The 21,746-nt window shown below is 39.4% G+C and overlaps 1 protein-coding gene across 1 annotated transcript in view; it reads right to left on the reverse strand.

The window, feature by feature from the left end:
• LOC121436719 (centromere protein I-like) overlaps positions 1 to 21,045 on the reverse strand; it is a 62,665-nt gene extending 41,620 nt beyond the window's left edge. Inside the window, exons 1-11 of the mRNA XM_041636734.1 lie at positions 20,994 to 21,045; positions 20,529 to 20,574; positions 18,748 to 18,979; positions 16,980 to 17,117; positions 12,143 to 12,261; positions 11,749 to 11,856; positions 5,284 to 5,332; positions 4,946 to 4,992; positions 1,941 to 2,030; positions 1,035 to 1,163; positions 169 to 330 (exon numbers count right to left, since the gene is read on the reverse strand). Coding sequence (XP_041492668.1) covers positions 169 to 330; positions 1,035 to 1,163; positions 1,941 to 2,030; positions 4,946 to 4,992; positions 5,284 to 5,332; positions 11,749 to 11,856; positions 12,143 to 12,261; positions 16,980 to 17,117; positions 18,748 to 18,964 — 1,059 coding nt within the window. The 5' untranslated portion in view covers positions 18,965 to 18,979; positions 20,529 to 20,574; positions 20,994 to 21,045. The remainder of the gene's footprint in view (positions 1 to 168; positions 331 to 1,034; positions 1,164 to 1,940; positions 2,031 to 4,945; positions 4,993 to 5,283; positions 5,333 to 11,748; positions 11,857 to 12,142; positions 12,262 to 16,979; positions 17,118 to 18,747; positions 18,980 to 20,528; positions 20,575 to 20,993) is intronic.
• Positions 21,046 to 21,746: the final 701 nt, after the last annotated feature.

Genomic DNA, 21,746 nt, shown 5'->3' on the forward strand with positions numbered 1-21,746 from the left:
ATTAAATAGGAAACATACAACAAAAATAGAGGATATGGTGCCTGAGATAAGGTTTAGTGTATAGGATTTCTCAACATGTGTGAGGCTGAGTCCAAACTCAAGTACTGAAAACAGAGGCTATCCAGAACACACAGAAAATTCGAGTCAGTCCCTGCTCCAGTCACATACCTCTAAGCAATGAATGTTCTGTAAAAGGTGAGGGAAACTTTGAAGCTCTTCTAATGGAAATGACCTACTGCTGCTGAAATAATCAGAGAGACTCCACATCTTTTCCCCACAGTCTTTGTTAGCAGAATTGAGTGCTGGTATAACGGAGAGAGAACTCCATTTCTAAAGAAGAAAGATAATACAATAATCTGTCAGTGCACTAAAAAGACAATCTAAAAAAATTAAAGCAAGTCAGATATGGTGATATACTTTTTTAATCCCAGTACTCAGAGACAGAGGCCAAGCCAAATCTACATAGCAAGTTTTGGGTCATCTGAGGCTATATTTTAGAAAGCTACAATCTCAAAAATAAATAAATAAAATCAGTTATTAAGCTGTTTCACTTAATGGAAGTATGAATGTGGTTTACATAGAATACTAGATTATCAACATCTATTTAAATACCTATGATCAGGGCTGGAGAGATAGCTCAGTGGTTAAGAGTACTGGCTGCCCTTTCTGAGGACCCAGGTTCAATTCCCATCACCCACATGGCAGCTCAAACCTGTCTATAAATCAGTTCCAGAGAATCTGATACCCTCACACCAATGCACATAAAATAAAATACATAAGCCGGGCGGTGGTGGCGCACGCCTTTAATCCCAGCACTCGGGAGGCAGAGGCAGGCGGATCTCTGTGAGTTCGAGACCAGCCTGGTCTACAAGAGCTAGTTCCAGGACAGGCTCCAAAGCCACAGAGAAACCCTGTCTCGAAAAACCAAAAAAAATAAATAAATAAAATAAAATGCATAAAATACCTATGACCACCACCATCTGAATGGCTACTATTTTTAAAACTACAGTCCTTTGTTGCTTTAGATTACTTACTCTTTTTAGAGAACAGCTCTTAGTTGGACCTAACGTCAGCTTTGGAGGTTCTGGAAAAGCTCGCTGGTTTCTTAGCTTCACAGCAACCAGAGCTGAAGTCCATAGGTTCTTTGAATTATTAAAATAGATCTACAGATTTAGGTATAAAGTACAGAAGATTAGGTACTTACGAGTAAAAGCAACATAATAAGAGTACCAAAGTATTAACTGGTTGCATATTAATTATGAAATATTTATATTCTTATAAATCCATTTAATGCTTTTATCCTTTCCTAATCAGAAATCTACTATAATGCATCAAAGGGATCAACACTATGAAAGGGTAATCTCTAATATGACTTCTCCCAAAAGAGTTGGGAAAGATTTTAGCCCAAATCTTTAAATTAACTTTATGGAAAAATAATGAATTTTTTTAGGGGTTGTGGTATACACCTGTAATCCTGACGTTTGGGAAGCCAAGGAAGGAAGAAGAGTTAAGGCTAGTCTGAGCAACCATACCAATGAAGCACAATTAATAAAAACTGGCTCTTACCTCTACCTCAGTCCGAAAATGATGATCCTGCCTCCAGGAATCTCAAAATGAGACTGAACCTGTGAGCTGTCTCCTTTGGTCTTAAAGTCTTCTCTAGGGCTTGGATTAAAGGTGTGCATTGATGGGATTAAAGGTATGCACTGCCCGGTTTCTATGGCAACAACTACTGTGGCTACTGGGATTAAAGGTGTGTGTTACTACTGCCTGGTCTGTAAGGCTGACCACTTGGGCTGTTTTACTTTCTGATCCTCAGGCAAGTGTTGTTTACTAAAATGCAAATGAAATGCCACTACATACAACTCTTTCTCAAACAAAACAAAGTAAATAAAAATGTATTCGATCTCAGTAGGACTTATCTCTCAGTAATCCCTTACCTTCCTCCTCATAGGCAACGATACAGAAATCAAAGTAGGAGCAAAGGTCTTATATAGTGACAACAAAGCCTGGAGATGAGGCTGCAGGCCCTGAAATAAAGTAACAATTTTCCATTTTCAATTCAGTGGCCAAATACAAATTAAGAGCTAATACTAAACAAAAAGCTATAAAAGCTAAGTCCAAACCTTTAGACTCTAATTTTATAATCTGACAGAAAAATAAGAAGCTATAAAAAGTATAGAAATAAGTAACCATCTGGATGTGGTGGCACACACCTTCAATCCCAACAACCAGGAAGCAGAAGTAGAAAGAAACGGACCTCTATATGAGCTCAGGACCAGTCTTGTCTACGTAGACAGTGCCAGGCCAGCAAGGGATAAAAGTGAGAAACTGTCTGTGCTGGCTAGTTTTTATGTTAGCATGATACAAGGGGGGGGGGGGGTCATTTGGAAAGAAAGAATATTTATTGAGAAAATGCCTCCATAGGATTGTCCTGTAGGCCAATCTGGAGAGCATTTTCTTGACTGATGATTGATATTCAAGGGCCCAGCCCACTATAAGTGGGGCCACCCCTGGAGAGAGGCAGAGACCTGCATCAGAGCACTGGACTAAGCTCCCAAAGTTCAGTTGAAGAGTGGGAGGAGTGAGAATATAAGCAAAGAGGTCAAGACCATGATATATAAACCCACTGAAACAGTTTACCTGAGCTAATGGGAGCTCAGACAGGGAAGGAAGCAGCATAGGTCCAACTAGACCCTCTGAATATGGGTGACAGTTGTATGGCTGAGGCAGGCTGCAGGACCATTGGCAGTGAGACCAGGATTTATTCCTACTGCTTATACTGGCTTTTGTGGAACCCATTCTCTTTGGATGGATACCTTGATCAGCCTAGATATGGTGGAGAGGGCCTTGGACCTTCCCCAAAGCAATGTGGGGGGGGGGGGGGTTAGGTAGAGAGAGAAGGATGAGGGGAGGGAGTGGGAATGAGATTGGTATGTAAAATGAAAAAGATTGTTTTCTTCTTAAAAGTAAATAAAAAGAAAATATGTAATTTTTTTAAAAAAGAAAGAAAATAGGCTAAGCAAGATGAAATAAACCCTTTCCTCCCCAAGGTGTTTTTAGCTATAGCAATAGAAACCCTAACTAAGACACTGTTAAAATCATCTGACACTCTTACAAAGGACCCAGGTTCCATTTGCAGCACCTACATGGCAGCTCACAGTATCTGTAACTCTACTTCCATGAGTTCTGACACCTTATTCTGGACCATTCCAGCCCTCTACACATGTGATGCACATATATACATGCAGGCAAAATACCCATACATATAAAACAAATAAATCTTTAAAAAATTAAAAAAAAGGGCTAGAGAGATGGTTCAGAGGCTAAGAGCACTGACTGCTCTTCCTGAGGTCCTGAGTTTAATTCCCAGCAACCACATGGTGGATCAAAACCATCTATAATGAGATCTGGTATCCTCTTCAGGACTGCAAGCATACAGACAGACAGAACACTGCATATATAATAAATAAATAAATCTAAAAAAATATAAAAATAAAATAAAGCAAACTGGGTGTGGTGGCATATGCCTTTAGTTCCAGTACTCTGGAAGGGGAAGCAGAGGAAGGTAAATCTCTCTGAGTTTGAGGCCAGCATGGGCTACACAGCAAGTTCTAGGACTGCCAGGGCTACACAGTGAGACAGTATCTCAAAACAGAAAAGAAAACTGTCTCAAAAAAAAAACAAAAGAAAACAAGTAAATAAATAAAGCATACTCATCTTTGAATTAAATATCAAGGAGATAAAACCAAGTGTGAAAGTCAAGAAAACAGAGCAGAGGAGATGTTAATTTAACAGGAACACTTGATCATCATAAACCCTGCAAAATTCATTAAGAAGGCCAACGAAGCTTGTGATATTCACTGTAAGCCACTTGATATAATTGCTGTTGTTGACTGACCACTCAATCTTCACAGCTGCCCTCTCTAGTGGTATACAATAGTCAAGAAGCTTGACACAACCAAAGTCTCCCAAAGTACTAACTTCCGAACTGAGCAAACAGCTGTCAACAAAGTACATGCCTAAGTTCCATCCCCAGAACCCAGTTTTAAGAAGTCATGTGTGGCGGTATATATTTGTAATCCCAGTGTTAGAGAGGCAGAGACAGGTGCATCCTGGCCTTTCTTTGCCAGTCATTCACTTGCCTAGCCTACCTGGCAAGCTGCAGACTAGTGAGAGGTCCCATCTTAAAAAAAAAGATGGACAGGGACTGATAAAATGGCTCAACATGTAAACACGACTGTAGCCAATCCTGATGACATGAGTTCACTCCCTTAGACCTGAATGATGGAAGGAGAAAACCAACTTTGTCCTCTGATGTCCATAAGCACACCATGGCACATGCGTATCCACACATATACACAGAGTGAGAAAGACTCATACACACAGTAGATAGACAGATAAAGTGGGGGACAGCTCCTGAGGAATGACACCCAAGACTGTCCTCTGCTTCCCTGTACACTCACACACACATGTATATCCTTGTAAACATGTGCACACACATATACATCCTAACTTTGGAGTCTGGGGATTGTCTCAGTGGTAGTGCTCTTGCCTAGCATGTGTAAAGTCGTGGGTTCAATCTGTAGCAACACACACACATACACACAATGTAATATATACATATATCATTGTTTTAAAAAAATACATATTATTGTAGACATCTTTACTGTAGACTTATTGTATAGCTAACAACTTATCTTTTGGTGAAAAATGAACATATTGTACTGGAGACTGAACCAAGACCTCATGCATGCTAGACAAGTACTCTACTCATTGATATATACCTCCAGTTTTGATAGTGAGTTTCCATTTTGTTGACTAAGTTCTCAGAAAGTAAGTTCTTTCAAGCTAAGGTGCACTTGGCTTTGTATCTCCCTCCAAAACCTAGCTCAATACTAGCTTAAAGTGCAACTGGATACTCTACGGTATTTTCTGTACTCACCATTTTGACCTGAAGATCAAGCAATTTTCTCACGCGAAATGGTTTGACTAGAAAACAGAAAAAAAGAGGTTCTAAGCATTTGCCTCAGCAAAAGAAGTCAGTTATACTTAACCACCATGTAATTCATATAATTTCTTTTTACAACACATTAAAAATATAAATACGTCCTTAGTTAAGCCACTATGCAGATGTTTTAGATAAAAGTACTAAAAAAAGCAATTTTTAGAAAAATGAATGCTGTCACCTAACTAATGCCAATAATTTTTTAAGCTTCAAAAGGACCAAACAAATGCGGACGATATGAATAAAAGTAAGATGGCTGCAATGGAAACACTCACCATTCTCCTTTTTAGTCAGTACATATAACAAACGGCACACATGGGGGCACTGTTAAAATATAAAAAAACAAGAAAAATGACAATATTATTTGAACAAAATATATTCAATGTTATTTGAACAAAATAACACCATGTCCTCCTCAAATGTCAATCATATCCTAAGTAAAACAACTTTAGGGCTATACTGAACAATAGCTTTACAAAGCATTCTCTTATTACACAATAGGCTGAGCATTCTTTATCAAAAAATCCTTGACACCAGAAGTGACTATACACTGAGATATTTCCATGTATTTAATGAAAAAGCTAAAGGATACCCAGCACTCGGGAGGCAGAGGCAGGCGGATCTCTGTGAGTTCGAGACCAGCCTGGTCTACAAGAGCTAGTTCCAGGACAGGCTCCAAAACCACAGAGAAACCCTGTCTCTAAAAAACAAAAAAAAAAAAAAAAAAAAAAAAAAAAAAAAAAAAAAAGCTAAAGGATGATACCCAACAAGCTGGATTGTGGTAGTACAAACCTTTAATCCCAGTACTTGGGAAGCAGAGGCAGGCGGATCTCTGTGAGTTCGAGGCCAGCCTGGTCAACAGAATGAGTTACAGGACAGGCTCCACAGTTACACAAAGAAACCTTGTCTCGGGGGGAAAACATTTTAAAAAAAGATACCTAACATAAAATTCACCAGTGATTTATATACACACTATACGGACAGCTTGAAGGGAAATTTACACATTGACTTTAATGTGTCTATTTTAACTGTGGCTTGTTGCATGAAGCAAGGAATTTTCTACTTTTTCTCTTTGTGAGGTATATGCCCACATGTGTACAAGTACATGCACATACATGCAGTAATTTAAATCCTGGAGGCCAGATTTAAATTGCTGAATGCTTTCAATTTCAGATTCTCAGACTAGGCATGCTTAACCTGTATGTGACAGTGATTTTTTAGAAAATAGCTTCAACTGGCAACAAGATGAGTGGAAATTTTTTTGTTTTGCCTTTTATTTAACTTTTTGAAGATCTACTTTTAGCATGTAAGACTGCTTAGCTGGGTGTATAGATGTGCACCACATGCCCACCTGGCACCCACGGAGGCCAGAAGAGGGCGCTGGATCTTCTGAAACTAGAGTTACAGATAGCTGTGAGCCATCATGTAGGTGTTAGGAACTAAATCCAAGTCCTCCACAAGAGCAACAAATACTCTTAACTGCTGAGTCATCCCTCCAGTCCAATATTTTTGTTTTAAAATATAAAAACAATAGGACAAGTTTGAACAAAATTTTAACAAAAATTTCCTTAGAAAAAGAAAATGTGGTATTTATACACAATGGGATTGTTTAGTCATAAAGGAAAATGAAAACATGTTACTTGCAGGAAAAGGGATGGACTAGAAGATTACCATACTGAGAGAATTAAGCTAGTTTCAGAAATGAATCTTCCAATTGCTCTCATATGTGGATCATAAATTTTTACAGATACATAAAATCATGTACATATATATGACTTGAAAGTAAAGCAAAAATGTCTAGGGGAACAATGGGAATTGATTAATGAGGAGGAGGGTAAGAAACAGGCAAGGTAGGAAAGTATGGGGGAGCATGCTCACTATGTAATACACACTTGTATGAAAATGTCCTTATGTAATACAGCAAGCACCATGTACAATGAACATATATAACAAAAACTTCCAAAACTAAATTATGTGTTTCTTTCAATACTAGTTCATATTTACTAAGATACAAACTTAAAGCTTTTATCCTTGGGGCTGGAGTGATGGTTCAGGGGCTAAGAACATTTGTTCTTTTGTGTGTGTGCGTGTTAGAAAACTGGTTCTTTTTTTAATTTTTATTTATTTATTAAAAATTTCCACCTCCCATTTCCCTCCCATTCCCCCCACCCTCCCAAATATTTGTCCTTCCAAAGGACCCCAGTTTGATTCCCAGCACACAACAAAGCAGCTCTCAATCATCTGTCACTCCAATTCCAAAGCATCCAATGCCCACTCTAACTTCCTTGGGCTCCTGTATGCACACAGTGCACATATATACAACCAGATACACACAAATACATAATGTTTATCCTGGTTCCCCACTTTAAAGTATTTTATTCTGTTGTTTATTATTCAAAATATCATTTTCAGTGATGCCTCATTTTCCATTGTTAGATATAATGCATATTTATGCACAGGGCTCTGCACATGTTGAGTAAAAGCTCCATCTCTGTGTTATAAATCCTGCCAAACAGACCATAATTTATGTAATAACTTGGTCTACAGTCTGGCAAATAGGACCCACTCAATACATTTTTTACTAAATTATTGAGACTAATCTTCATTTTTAGTGTTCATCTGCTCAAGATGTAGTTCACTTGGTAAGGAGTTTGCCTAGCATGCACAAAGTCCTGGTTTTAAATACAGATTTGGTGGTCTAGACCTGTAATCCCAGCACTCTGGTAGTAGAAACAGGAGGATCAGAAGTTTAAGACCTTTTTCAGCTACATAGTGCATAGACGATACATGAGACCTTAGCTTGGATGGATGGATGGATGGATGGATGGATGGATGGATGGACGGACGGACGGACAGACAGACAGACGGGCGGATGCATGGGTGTATGCCATTCCCATTCACTTATGTCTTGTCCACAGCTAGTTTGAAACTACACTAGTTGTAAATGGGATAGTATGGCCGTCATATGTAAAACATTTACTTCTGGGCCTTTAAGGAAAGTTTGTCAACACTTGCTCTCAATAACCAAAAGTGAAAAAATCAATTATAGCCGGGTATGGTGGTTTATGACTTTAACCCCAGCACCTGGGAGACAGAGGCAGGTAGATCTCTGTGAGTTCAAGGCCAGCCTGGCCTACAAAGTGAGTTCCACGATAGCCAGAGCTGCATAGTGAGATCCCTGTCTCAAAAAAGAAAAAGTCAACTATTTAATGGAAACAGAGAAGGAACAGAGCTGAAAAAAGGCCCAGCAGATAAAAGCTCATGCTGTGCAAATCTGATGGCTTGAGATTAATCCCTAGACCTAACAGTGGAAGGAAAGAACCAATCTCCAGACCGCCGATCTTGGCCTGTTCACAGTGGTAAGTGCACAACCACACCTGCACATAAGAATCACAGCCACGCACATGCATGCATGGGCACACACACACACACACATACAAATCATACATGAAATTTTTAAATGATATTCTTTTAAAAATTGACATATTAGTAGTCGTTGCCCTATAATCTGAAGTATAACATATTCTATACTGCTTTTTCTGCACTTAGAAATGGATTGAGATAGACTCCAAGTGTAATTATAAGAAGAAGAAAAAATTAGATTTTGGTACAAATTCATTACCTCCCACCCCTAGGATATGAACCATTAGCAACACTATTCATCATGTTGAATACAAAATGAGCGCCACACAATGGCTGGCCTCAGGCTCCAGCCAGTATCACAGTGAATCTGACATTCTCCTTTAATCACATCTAGAAAGAAAAACTCCATATGCAGTCACCATCGGAGTTGCCTTGATGGCAAATATTTAACTGCCACGTCTGAGTCACCACAGCGTCAGAATCCTATCAAACTCAATGGAAATGACTTTTTAAAACTATTTCTTTTAAATGCTAAATCCTGCTGCTATCCATGATGACTCACATCTATAATCCCAGCACTGAGAAGGCAGAAATATAGCAAATTCAAGGCTCTCCTGGACTATGCAGGATACTGTCTCAAACAAGCGAAAAAATAACAGAAAATGAGGTCAGAGAGGACTCAGCAGGTTAAAAGCATTTGCTGCTTAAGCCTGATGACCTGAGTTTGATCCCTGGAACCCACAGTGGAAGGAGAGAACCAAGTCCTCAAAGCTGTTCTCTGGCATTCAGTGCCCACCACGGTGGGTACACACCCAAACTCACACAAATGCATTATAAACACAGCATAATTTTTAAAAATTTTTCAAGAAAAGAAAAAAACTTTAGAGCCTTTCTCCATGTTTGTTGAGCTGGGTCATATTTACACAAATGTAGTCACTTAGGGAAAAAACCTAGAGGGGCTGGAAAGTCATCTCAGTGATTAAGAATGCTTGCTGTTCTTGCAGAGGACCTGAGTTTGGTTCCTACCACCCACGTGGCAGCTCAAAACTGTAAGTCCAGTACCAGGAGACCCAAGGCCCTCTTCTGACCTCCAAGGGCCCTAGGCGCATATGATACATATACATACATGCAGACAAAATGCTCATACACTTAATTAAATAAACCTTTTTAAAAAAATCATAGAAACATTGCTCTCATTTTAAAAAGCCAGCCATGATCAAGCAAAATAGCTCAGCAGGTAAAGTTTGCTGTTGCCAAGTCTGATGCCCTGGGTTCAATATACTTAACTCACATGATAGAAAGAGTAACTTAACTAACTCCAGAAAGTTGTCCTCCAACCTCCACACACATTGTTGTGGAATGCACACCTACATATCATATACACACAAAATAAATAAAATGTAAGGGGCAGAAAATGGCTCAGCACGTAAAGGTACCTGCTGCCCAGACTAACAAGAAGAGTACAGTCCCCAGGAGCCACATGGTGGAAATGGTCAATCAACCCCCTCAAGCTGTCCTCTGATTTCCACACATGTGCCTCGACATGTGGATACACACACATTAAAAAAAATCTGTGTCTTAAAGCAATAAGAGAAAATACTTCATTTAAAAGGAGGCAGGAGAAATGGCTCAGTGGTTAAATGCACTCCTTGCTCTTCCAAGGACCCATATCAAGTAGCTCACACTTTCCATAATTGTATCCCCAGGAGACACAACACCCTAATCTGGCCTTTGAGGGCTCCCACAATACATAGTATTCATTCACAATGACATGCACATAAGTAAAAATGATCAAATAAATCTTAACAAAATTCAAAATAAAACAAGCTAGTTCTAAAAGACCACATACTACATGGTTCCTTTAATTTTTACAAAAAAGTAATGAACATGTTCTAAAACTGACTATGCTGATAAATGCATTTACCTATGCCTACACAAAAAAAAATCAATGAGTTATATGCATTATCTTGCAAGTTCTGAGTATTTTTGAAACGTGATTTTGTTGGCTGTCTTATTTTCTGTTGTTTTGATAAGACACCACGATTAAGGCAACTTAGAGAAGAAAGGGTTTGTTTATTTAAAGCGTGCGCCACCACCACCTGGCCTGAACTTTTTTTTTTAAATGTGTACTGTGTTCTGACTACATTGTGTGTCTAGACAGAACATGTGTGCAGTGCCTATAGAGGCCAGAAGAGGGCACCTGATCCCCTGAAACTGGTAACAGATCAAAACTAAAGACAGTTTTGATCTACTGTGTAAGTGTTGGGAATTGAATCCATTTCCCACGAAAGAGCAACTGAGCCATCTCTCTAGCTTCATAATTCAACTCTTAAATTGTTACCTTCATGTGATTTCTTTAATTCCCTTGCTACATTTTTACATTACTAAACCATAGAAAGCTAAATTTTTAGCCTAGGAAGTTTGGATGGGGCGGTGGTGGTGCACGCCTTTAATCCCAGCACTCGGGAGGCAGAGGCAGGCAGATCTCTGTGAGTTTGAGACCAGCCTGGTCTACAAGAGCTAGTTTCAGGATAGGCTCCAAAGCTACAGTGAAATCCTGTCTTGAAAAACCAAAAAAAAAAAAAAGACCACTTGTTGCTTGCCGAGTACACAGGTTCAATTCCCAGTACCCATATGGCAGCTCACAACTGTCTATAACTCTAGCTCCAGGGGATCCAACACACTCTTCTGAACTCCATGGGCATCAAGCCTTCAGGCAGAATAAAGACATATATGTGAACAAAACATTTGTAGAAATAAAATAAATCTTTAATAAAAATAAACCTATTCCTACCTAGTACAAGGCAAGAAACAAGATGTAGCATGAATTTTCATATGCATGAATTCTATTCCCAAAGTGAGAGGAATTCAGTCAGGTATGTATGTACATTATGTGGTCTACAAACTGATTGTCCTTGAAAATTTTCTAGGTAGTGAATAGGTTGATTTCTTGGCATTACCAATATCTTCAAAGGGATAATTATACTATTTAATCAAAAAATAAGTTATTTGCAACCTTTAAGATAGTGTTCTCCTTCTCATGGATTCTGATGTAGTTTTTGCAATGTCAAGAAAATTCAGAGTAAGTCACCCAAAGGACTCTGCTGACGTGGTTTAAAAGGGAAAATAGCAATCACTGAGCTAAATCAACAAAACTCTATCTGTACCATTATTTCCTTAAAAGAAAATATACAGCAAATACCACAGATTTGTTAATCTGTGAGACAGTGCAGCGAAGATCTCTGCTGTGTAATTCTTTCTACTTTTTGTATTCTTAGTACATCTTGAAATAAGCATGGAACACACATTAAGGGGCATGGCAATATACAGAAAAATAGTATTCGACTGAAGCGCAAGGCTGTTCAGTGTTTACTTACCAGTGCTTCATCTTGCAAGGAAGCAAAAAAGAAGCCATAGAGCAAATTAATTTGCTTCTTATGATCAATAAAGTCAAACATCGCGACCAACCAACGATAAAAAAGCACCTGTTGACAGAGAAAATGTGTCTTTAGAGAATGTAACTAATTGTGGAGGAAGAGCTTTAATCTCTCCTCGGCACTAGTTTAAAAGATACTAGCACCAAGTAGGATAATAGATTTTTATTTCTTAGTAAAAATTTCTATTTGAACAGGGTCCTTGTATCAAGCTACATTGTTCTGAAACCACAGGTCTTGTACAAAGGGCCACTGCCATTACTCCATAAGTGGTTCTTCTTTGCTAGCCGTTAAGTAGGTTCTAAAGGACTTATCATCAAAGTATCTAAAAGATTACCTTGGTATTACCAGAGCACTTGCCAACACAGAGCCAAGATACCGCCTTAACCACAGAATCTTCTGATATGAGAGTTTCTGGAATCATGCACTTTAATATCCGTATGCTTATAGCATTCCCTGGGGGGAAAACACTCTAAATTAAACTGGATTTCAGTGTCTCAATTGTTCCTTTACTATGGTCATAACTCTCTAAAACAAACTAAAAAGCAAATTATTTTGTGTGTGTACGTGTCCACATGAGTGCAGACATGTGTGCCTAAAAGTATGCATCTGTATGGAAGTCAAAGCTTGATGGTATTGTCTTCCTGTCGCCTTACTTTTTCAAAATTATCTTTATTGGATGATTTTATGTATATGGGTATTTTGCCTGCACGTGTGTCTGTGTACCCTGTGCCTGCAGGGCCCACTGAGGTCAAAATAGGGCACTGGACCCCCTGGAAATGGAGTTTAAAAATGTTGTGAACTGCCATTGGGTGCTAGGAATCAAACCTGGGTCCTCTGGAAGAAGAGCAAGCGTCCTTAACCACTGACCCCATCTACCTTACTTTTTTATGTACATGGTGTTTTGCCTGCATCTATGTCTGCGTGAGGATGCCAGATCCCCTAGAACTGGAGTTACAGACAGTTGTGAACTGCTATGTGGGTACTGGGAATGGAACCCAGGTCCTTTGGAAGAACCGCCAGGACTCTTCACTGCTAAGTCATCTTAACCACTGAGCTGTCACTTCAGCCCCACTTACTTTTTGAGACAGGGCCTGTCAATGAACCTGGAACTCGCAGATTCAGATAGACTAGCTAGTCATCGAGTCCTATGGATTCTCTGGTTTCCATCTCCTCAGTGCTGGGATCACAGATACATGCCTCTACCTAGGCTTTCTCTCTCTCTCTCTCTCCCTCCCTCCCTCCCTATTTATCCATCTATCTCTCTATGTAAGGGTATCTTGTTTGCATAAGTGTATTGCTGTGTAGTTGGACCTAGCCATGCCCACTTAGCATTAAAAAACCACTCCTGGTCAAAAAAATAATTACAGATACAAATGCAATAAGAACAAATTCAGATTTTGAAAAAGACCTCTAAATGGGTCACAGTATGTTTAAAAAATGTACGTAGGCTTGGAAGAAAGAAGAAAAAGGATATAGAGAGTTATAAAAAGAAATGGTTTTTTTAAAAAAATAAAACAAAGTCTTTAAAGAGACAGAGTACAGACAGTCATAGATAAAAGGAATAAAGAAAAATGAGCCATATAAAAATAATAGATATACAGAAAGTCTAAATTATGTATATTATTGTGTTTTCTTTAATTTTTTTGTTTTTGTTTGGTTGGTTGGTTTTGGTATTTTTGAGACAGGGGTTCTCTGTAGCGTTGGAGCCTGTTCTGGAACTAGCTCTTGTAGATCAGGCTGGCCTTGAACTCACAGAGATCCACTTGCCTCCCAAGTGCTGGGATTAAGGAGTGTGCCAACACCACCTGGCCTTTAAATTTTTTGAATGTGAAAAAGCTAAGTACTAAGAGACATTTCATTGTATGGGCTGCTAAGCTAAACCAACATTTATATTTAAAAGGTATCTTGACTTCAAAATTTGGGTCTAGAGAGGCAGTGGTGCTGCACACCTTTAATCCCAGCACTCAGGAGGCAGAGGTGGGAGGATCTCTGTGTGGTCTACAGGAGCTAGTTCCAGGACAGGCTCCAAAGCTACAGAGAAACACTGTCTCAAAAAACAAAAAACAACAAACAAACAAAAAAATTGGGTCTAAGAATATGTTGCTTTGGCAAAGAGGTTCTACTTTTATTTCCACAGAGGATGAGAACCTGTGGATTCCTTCTAGACTAATGTGGTTTAATGGACAAAGACCCACCCCCGAAAGGTTGCTGTGAACACCCCGAAAAATTACTTTGCCCAACAAAAAGCAGAAATCAGTTTGGAGAGAACTACGCCCAAATTCCCAAATATTGTTTATTAATGTTTCTTTACATTTAAAGGGGGATATGCTATAGAGATCAATACTTTGCACTAGTACGGATCTTGGTTTATTGATAGAAATTTTAGGTCAATTAGTTAGGCTTTCTAGATGTACAGAGATATATTTCACATAGATAATTATTCTTCAAAACTTTCAAAGACTAGAGAATATGGCATTTAAAATATTTTAAGAACTTAGGACTTTTCATGACAGTGAGACACATCTGCTTCTGGCAGCACCGATCTACTTTAAGAGAATGATAGGCATCAGAGAGGCTCCTCATGGAGTTTGTTAGCCATTTGGACAAGAAACTGCTCTTGTCTGAACTGTTTGACTTGACTTGCAGAACCCATAGAAAAATGACTGCTGACATTGCCTAAAGAAGGTGAAATAGTCCTTCGGGGTTCCTGCTTCAGGAAAGAGTCGGCCAGACATTCTGCAGGACACAGAAGAAAGTGACTGACAAACTGCTAATATAGGCGGAACTGTCTTTGAAATTTCCTGCTCATGGACAAGTCTACTGGATACTATGGGTCTATAGGCTGAAGACGCGTGCTCCAAAGATACAGAAGAACTGTCAATTCCAGAGTTTTGGAAGTTTCTGACAATACACTTCCTGTTTACTTAGGTAATATTATATCCTTTTGGAGTCTTTCATGGAGTTGAGGAATAGATAGTTAAAGTTATAGTTTTCCTTAGTTATGATAAAAGATAAAGTAGGTATAAATGTTCTAACTTTAATTCTTGCTTGATATCTGTTTTGTTATATGTAATTTTACTATGTTAAAATTAAAATCTTCCTTTTTATTTAGACAGAAAAGGGGAGGGGATATGGAAAGTCCTTCTGTATATGTGTTGCTTTTATTGGTTAATGAATAAAGAAACTATTTGGTCAGTGGCTTAGCAGAATAGATCTAGGTAGGGAAAACTAAATTTAATGCTGGGAGAAAGAAGGTGGAGGTATAGACCTGTAAACCTAGTACTCAAGAAGTGGAGGCAAGAGGATCTTAAGTTTAAGGCTAGTGTGAGCCATGTAGCAAGACATTGTCTCAAAAAGAAGAAATGAGAAAAGAGCTTCCTTTTAAGGTAATTAAAATAATTAGTAATTAGATAATTTTGGCGAATGCTGGACTCATTGAATATGCAAAAGCTACAATGTGGATGCTTTTTCCATTACTAGGGCTTAAACCTAGAGCCTCATGCATGTTAGGCAAGCCCTCTTACTGTGCCACATCCTCACTCCAATACATTCCATTTTTAAAGCATCATGAATTTTAATAGTATGTGAATTACACTTCAACATTAAAAAGCCTTTCCACCCAGCAGTGGTGGCACACACCTTTAATCCCAGCACTCAAGAGACAGAGGCAGCCGTATTTCTGTGGAGGCCAGCCCAGTCTACAGAGACAGTTTTAGAACATCCAAGGATACACAGAGAAACTCTGCCTCAAAAAGGCCTTTCAATCACAAGGAACAAAGTGGCTTTCACTTTAATTTTGCAATGACACAATAGATTATTATTAATGGTTAAACCCACTGACAGGCATTTTCATGAGTTGTTGCATTTAAAAATTTTCTTAAAGGGCAGGGCATGGTGACTCAGGCTGCTGTTCTCAGAACTAGTAAGTGTAGAGGTCAGAGGCCAACTAGTGGGAGAACCGGAACTGGTTCTCTTCGTTCACTATGTGGGTCCCAGGGACTGAACTCAAGTCCTCAGGCTTGCATGCAGGTCTAATGAGTCAGCTCAAATGAATATTAAAATGAAGATAAGCTATTCTGAATGCCTGAACATGGGTGAGAGAAAGCTACAAGTAAATAGAACACTAATCAGGTGATATTTCTAAGCCTGTCCTGTACTTAGGATAGGAAACACAAAAGAGAAAAGCATCTTAACTACCAGGATCAGAGATAATGGAATAAAGACAGTATAAATAGGAACTTGTCAGGTAAATAAACCTAAAGCAATGAAACATACTTGATCCTTTAAAGTCCCTCTTTGAAAAACCTCCAATGACATCAAACACACACATGGTATACATACATACATTCAAGCAAAAACACTCATACACATAGAATAAAATAAACAAATCTTTAAAAAAAAAGCCTGGGTGTGGTGGTGCATATCTCTATTCCCAACACTTGAGAGGCAGAGGCAGGAGTATCAAAGCAAATTTAAGATCACCCTCATCTTCTTAGCAAATTCTAAGTCAACTTCAGGTATCTTTTTGTGTCTCTCTGTGTGTATGTACTTCTGTTTGCTTGTATATTTTGTTTATTTGCCTGTTTGTTTTCTTTCTTTTTTGGTTTTTCAAGACAGGGTTTCTCTGTAGCTCTGTCCTGCTAAGGATCTTCAAAGATGGTACTGTTCCCCACAACTTAAGTGCCCCTTCACTTCATTTTGATGGGTTTCTGTCTCCAGTCCCATTCCTCCATAGGAGTCCCTATGCTGCCCCAGCTTGATCTTTGTAACCCTTGCTCTGAACAGGTCCTTTTTTTTTGTTTTGTTTTGGAGCCTGTCCTGGAACTAGCTCTTGTAGACCAGGCTGGCCTCAAACTCACAGAGATCCGCCTGCCTCTGCCTCTCGAGTGCTGGGATTAAAGGCGTGCACCACCACCACCCAGCGCATGTTTGTGAGAGAGAAAGAAGGTGTGGAGTGGGACAGGTGGGAAGTGGGAATAATATGGGAAGAGATGAAGGAGGAAAAACCATGATTAGAATATACTGTAGAAAAATATTATTTTCAATAAAAAACAAAAGCAAAACAGACACAGTACATTTTCTTTGGAAAGAAAAAAGAAACAAAACCCAAAAACTGTCTAAATGGCAAAAACTAACAGGAAACTAATGACAAATATATCAGTTCAACATACCAAACTTGCCACTGAGTGCCACATTTAGTAAAATATCAATTGCTTCTGGAGCTAAGCCATTTTTCCAAGCCACGTTTTCCACAGTTTTCAAGTGTTTTTCCAACATTGTATTTTTATTGAGTGAAGTTTTCTTGGGACCTGGAAAAAGAAACAATATTAAACAAGTAGACCTTGGACAATCTTTCAGTGCTCATCCTCAATAATTACAACCTAGGGACTCATTAAAGGAATAGATTTATGCAATAACTGTCTTCCTCTAAAAAAACAAAAAATAAAACAAGCAAATTAAAAACCTTGAGAACCTATATATTACTCAGTGCTTAGCAACAATAGAATCTTCAGTGAAGAAAACATCCCTCATGCCCTGACAGCTCAGTATATATTGAAATATACTATATCACAATGTATTATATACTATAGACAAAACAAAACATCTCTCCAGCATAGTGGCTGGAAGATACTGTGATCACCTCAGAATCTTTACAAAATACTAATACTTATCATGTACTCTTAAGACATCTGATTTTGTTGATATGGGATATATATATGTGTGTATACACACACACACACACACACACACACATATATATATATATAAACAAACATTCAACTTTAATTAAATCCTCTTTCAATATTAGGATAATTCCAAAATTTTACTAGAAACCTTTATTTGTGTATATACATGAGCATGTGTGTACCTATGAGTGTGTGAGCCATGTGTAAGGTTGAGTGTGAAGGAGAATTTGATGCTAGGAATCTTCCTCTATCACTTGCCACCTTATTTTTTTGGAGACAAGGATTCTCAGTGAACTTGGAACTCACCAATTCAGCTAGACTACCTGGCCAATAAGCTACAGGGAGTCTCCTATCTCTGCCACCCCAGTGTTGGCATTACAAGCACATAAACCATGCCAAGATTTTTACATACTTTGAACTTAGGTCCTTATACCTACAAAGCAAGCTCTTCTTCAACTGGACCATCTCCCTAGCCTACCTAGATGTCATTCAAAAGTCACAGTGCCAGGTTACATCCCATAGCAACAAAATCAGATGTCTAAGAATAAATGATAAGAATTAGTATGTTTTAAAGATTCTGAAGTGATCACAGTGTCTGCTAACCACTATGCTAGGAAAATGTTTTGTTTTGTCTATAGTATATAAATGTTGTCATATAGTAAATTCTCGATAAGTGACTATTAGATAAAAATTTGAATAAACAAAAACATCTTTCCCTTTAAAAGCATTTAAGGCTGGACATGATGGTGTGCACCTTTAATCCCATCAGTCAGGAGGAAGCAACAGGAGGACCTCTCTGAGTCTGAAACCAACCTGGTCTACAAAGCAATTTCCAGGACAGCCAGGGCTACCCAGTGAAACCTTATCTCAAAAAAAAATCTTTAAAAAAGACAAAAATTATTTTTGGACAGGTTCCTACTCTTACCTGTCTTACTCCCCGTGTTGGGATTACAGATATGTCTGCCACTGTATCCAGCAATTAGGACCGAAATATTTTTAGAGAGAAATAGGAATTTCGGGGCTTGGGCTGGGGTTGTAGCTCAGATTCGAGAATGCTGGGTTCTACCACCAGCTCCACATAAACCAGGCATGGCAATGCACACCTGTAATCTTAGCAATCAAGTTAGAGGCCACCCTCTGCTGCATAGTGAGTTCAAGGCCAGCCTCAGATACATAGAGACCGGTCTCAATAAAAACAAAAAAAGTAAATAAAATAAACTGCACTTTCATAAGGAAAATCATCTGCCTTTACCTTTCTGGAAGTATCCTATTGCTATCTGCAGGTCATCTTCGTCTTGATCATCAGCATGTTTAGGATCTTCCATTGAACTACTTTCTTTCAAGACACTCTCCGAGTTGCCCGATTTCTCTTTTACCTTCCAGGCTAAGAGACTGGTCTGAAAAGTATTACTACCTTGAGAAATTCTGTTTTGGAGCTCAGAGCTTCTGGTTTTCCTTTGAGTTGCCATCACTGTATATATGTTCTAAACAAAAATGAGTACCAAGTTACTATTACCCAGCCAGAGACAATGACCATATTTGTCTGCATTCCCATGTGCAACAGGTATTCAATGACAGGAGACAATTAACCCATAGGCTTTTTTAGAAAGTCCTTGACCTGAACAGCAATAGATTCATAACTTGCCAATGTAATATATATTAGCTAAACTTTTAAAATGGCTATATTTTTAAGTACAAAACCATCCCATCTCACAATTGCAATATTTTCCTACTCCTATTTTATCTACCCCTCCTTGATTTTGCTTTCGATCTTTACACTGTCTTTTTTTGCCAGTAGTATGTTAAAACTGCACAGTTAAAAAAGCTAACTAGGGCTGGAGAGATGGCTCAGAGGTTAATAGAACTGACTGCTGTTCTGAAGGTCCTGAGTTCAATTCCCAGCAACCACATGGTAGCTCACAATCATCCGTAATGAGATCCGGTGCCCAGATCACTATATTCATAATAAATAAATTTAAAAAAAAGCTAACTAATGCCCAGGGTAGCAATATTATCCATTTATTAATTCACACATTCAATAAATACTATGCATCATCATCTTTATGCCAAACACAGTCTAGTTACCAGGGCTGTAAAAATAAAACATCATGGTACCTGAATTCATGAACCCTATACTGGGGGACAGGGGTTATAAACCAAGGACCCAGTAAGTAACAAGTGCAGTGAAGTGACAGAAATGAGGTGGAGTAGGAATCTAATTTTGAGTAGGTGTCCAGAGAAAGCCTCTTGTGGTGGTTTGAATGAGAATACCCCCCCCCAGGCCCATATCTTTGAATACATGATCCCCAGTTGGTAGAACTATCTGGGAATGACTAGGAGGTGTGGCCTTGTTGGAGAAAAATGAGTCACTGAGGGTGGGCTTTGAGACTTCAAAACTCCACACCATTCCCACTTAGTTGTCTGCCTTGTGCCTGTGGATAAGATATAAGCTCTCAGCTACTGTTCCAGGACTGTGCCTGTCTACCACATGATTGCATGGGTTCTGCTACCCCTTGTAATAGTTAAATCTCAAATTAAATGTTTTCTTTTATAAGTTGCCTTGCTCATGGTGTCTCTTCACCAAGAAAGAAGAAAAGTAATTAAGACAGCCCTCTTTCGTGACCCTTAAGGAAGATGAAATCTAAGTGCCAAGAAGGAGTGGGCCATTTGAAGGTGCAGGGGAAGAGTATTTGATGAGAAGAAAAATGGAAAACATCCAAGCAAGAAAGAAATTTGCATATTAATGAAAACATGTCAACACCAGTGTGAACAGTTTGGATCAAAAGAGTTAAAGTGTAAAGTGAGAGTCAGAACTGTAACAGGGGAGATCATATTGGGTCTTATAGGCAAAGAGTAAGGACTCTGACTTTTCAGTATCAAATCACGGGAGAGGAAACGTAAGACCATTTTTCTTTTCTGTAATGTAGAGACTAGAGTTCAGAAGTGTTGAGAAACCACTTACCAGGCTTTGCCAAAGAAAGCAAATGACTGGCCAGCAGTAGGTCTAAGTAGGGTAAAAAAAAAAAGACTTACATGTCCTATGAGATACTCGGTGCAGGAGCATATATACCTGGGTAGACTGTTAAAAAGATAAAACAAAGAATTAGACACAGATATGAGGGAAACCAAGAATAACTAATAAGGAACCAAGACTGGCTTCTAAGTTTTTATCTTCAAGTAGGAAAATCTACGGGAACAGATGAAATGACATTCAGTCTCTTCCCCCTAGAACAGATGAGACCAGGGCAAGAGAACACATAATAAGTTCAAGACAGAAGGAGGGGAGGTCTGGTGACAAGAGCATCCTACTTAAGAAGGGTCAGGAAGCAGATTAGGACCCCCACTGGGCGAACTGCTCCAGCGCCACGGGGTGGTTCAATTCGTGGCCCTCCCTCCCCACCTAACAGCGAAACAGGCAAACAACTCCCCGACTAGGCCTATTCCTGAGACCACAGAGGAAAATCTAATGCCGGTTTCCCTTTTCAGAGTTAGTTTTACCCTCGCCGGTCGCGGTATTGCAGATCTCAGTGCCACCCTGGTCGGAGTCGCCCAGCACCTCACCCTAAGAACTTCGGCACTGGTCCTCTAGCTCCCAAAAGCCGCCTCCGAGATTCAAAGGCGCCAGCCCCGCCCCGCGCATGCGCTTCGGGGGAGCCCGCAACGGCGGGGGAAGCGAGTTCAGCCGAAAACTAATTGGTTTGAGTGCAGCTTTGAGGCGGGAGGTGGCGCGCGCGCCAGCGGAGAAAGACGCGCCTCAATGACGCAAAGTGACTGGCCCCACCCACGGAGGCCTGGGGTACGCCCCAGCCGGCAGTCGCAACTGGAAGTCAGTTGATTGACCGGTGGTGGTCTCCGAGTTCTGGGGTTTGCAGCGGTCATTGTGAGTGGAACAGTGCTAAGTGACTTGGCATTGAATTTAACGTGGTAAAGTGTGGTTTTCATTTTGCCCACATTGACCCCAAATGTCGGGGCTTGGAATCTGCAGAAAAATGTAAAACTGAAAACTTGACAATAAAGGCGGTTTTTCCATATGTTGTGACTTAAAGGGTCTGTCGCTTTCCTGTGGAGTTCGAGGTGGAGGTCGGGGGAAATGGACAGTAAGAGAAAAATCACAAGATCTGCCTGCTTTTGACAGAAGATGGGTACAAATAAATTTACTAAAAACAGCCAGGCGGTGGTGGCACATGCCTTTAACCCCAGCATTTGGAAGGCACAGGCAGGCAGATCTCTGTGAGTTCGAGGCCAACCTAG

This window comes from Microtus oregoni, unplaced genomic scaffold, assembly GCF_018167655.1.
Source record: "Microtus oregoni isolate MIOR12 unplaced genomic scaffold, Mior012 000050F_002, whole genome shotgun sequence".
Classification (NCBI taxonomy): Eukaryota; Metazoa; Chordata; class Mammalia; order Rodentia; family Cricetidae; genus Microtus; species Microtus oregoni.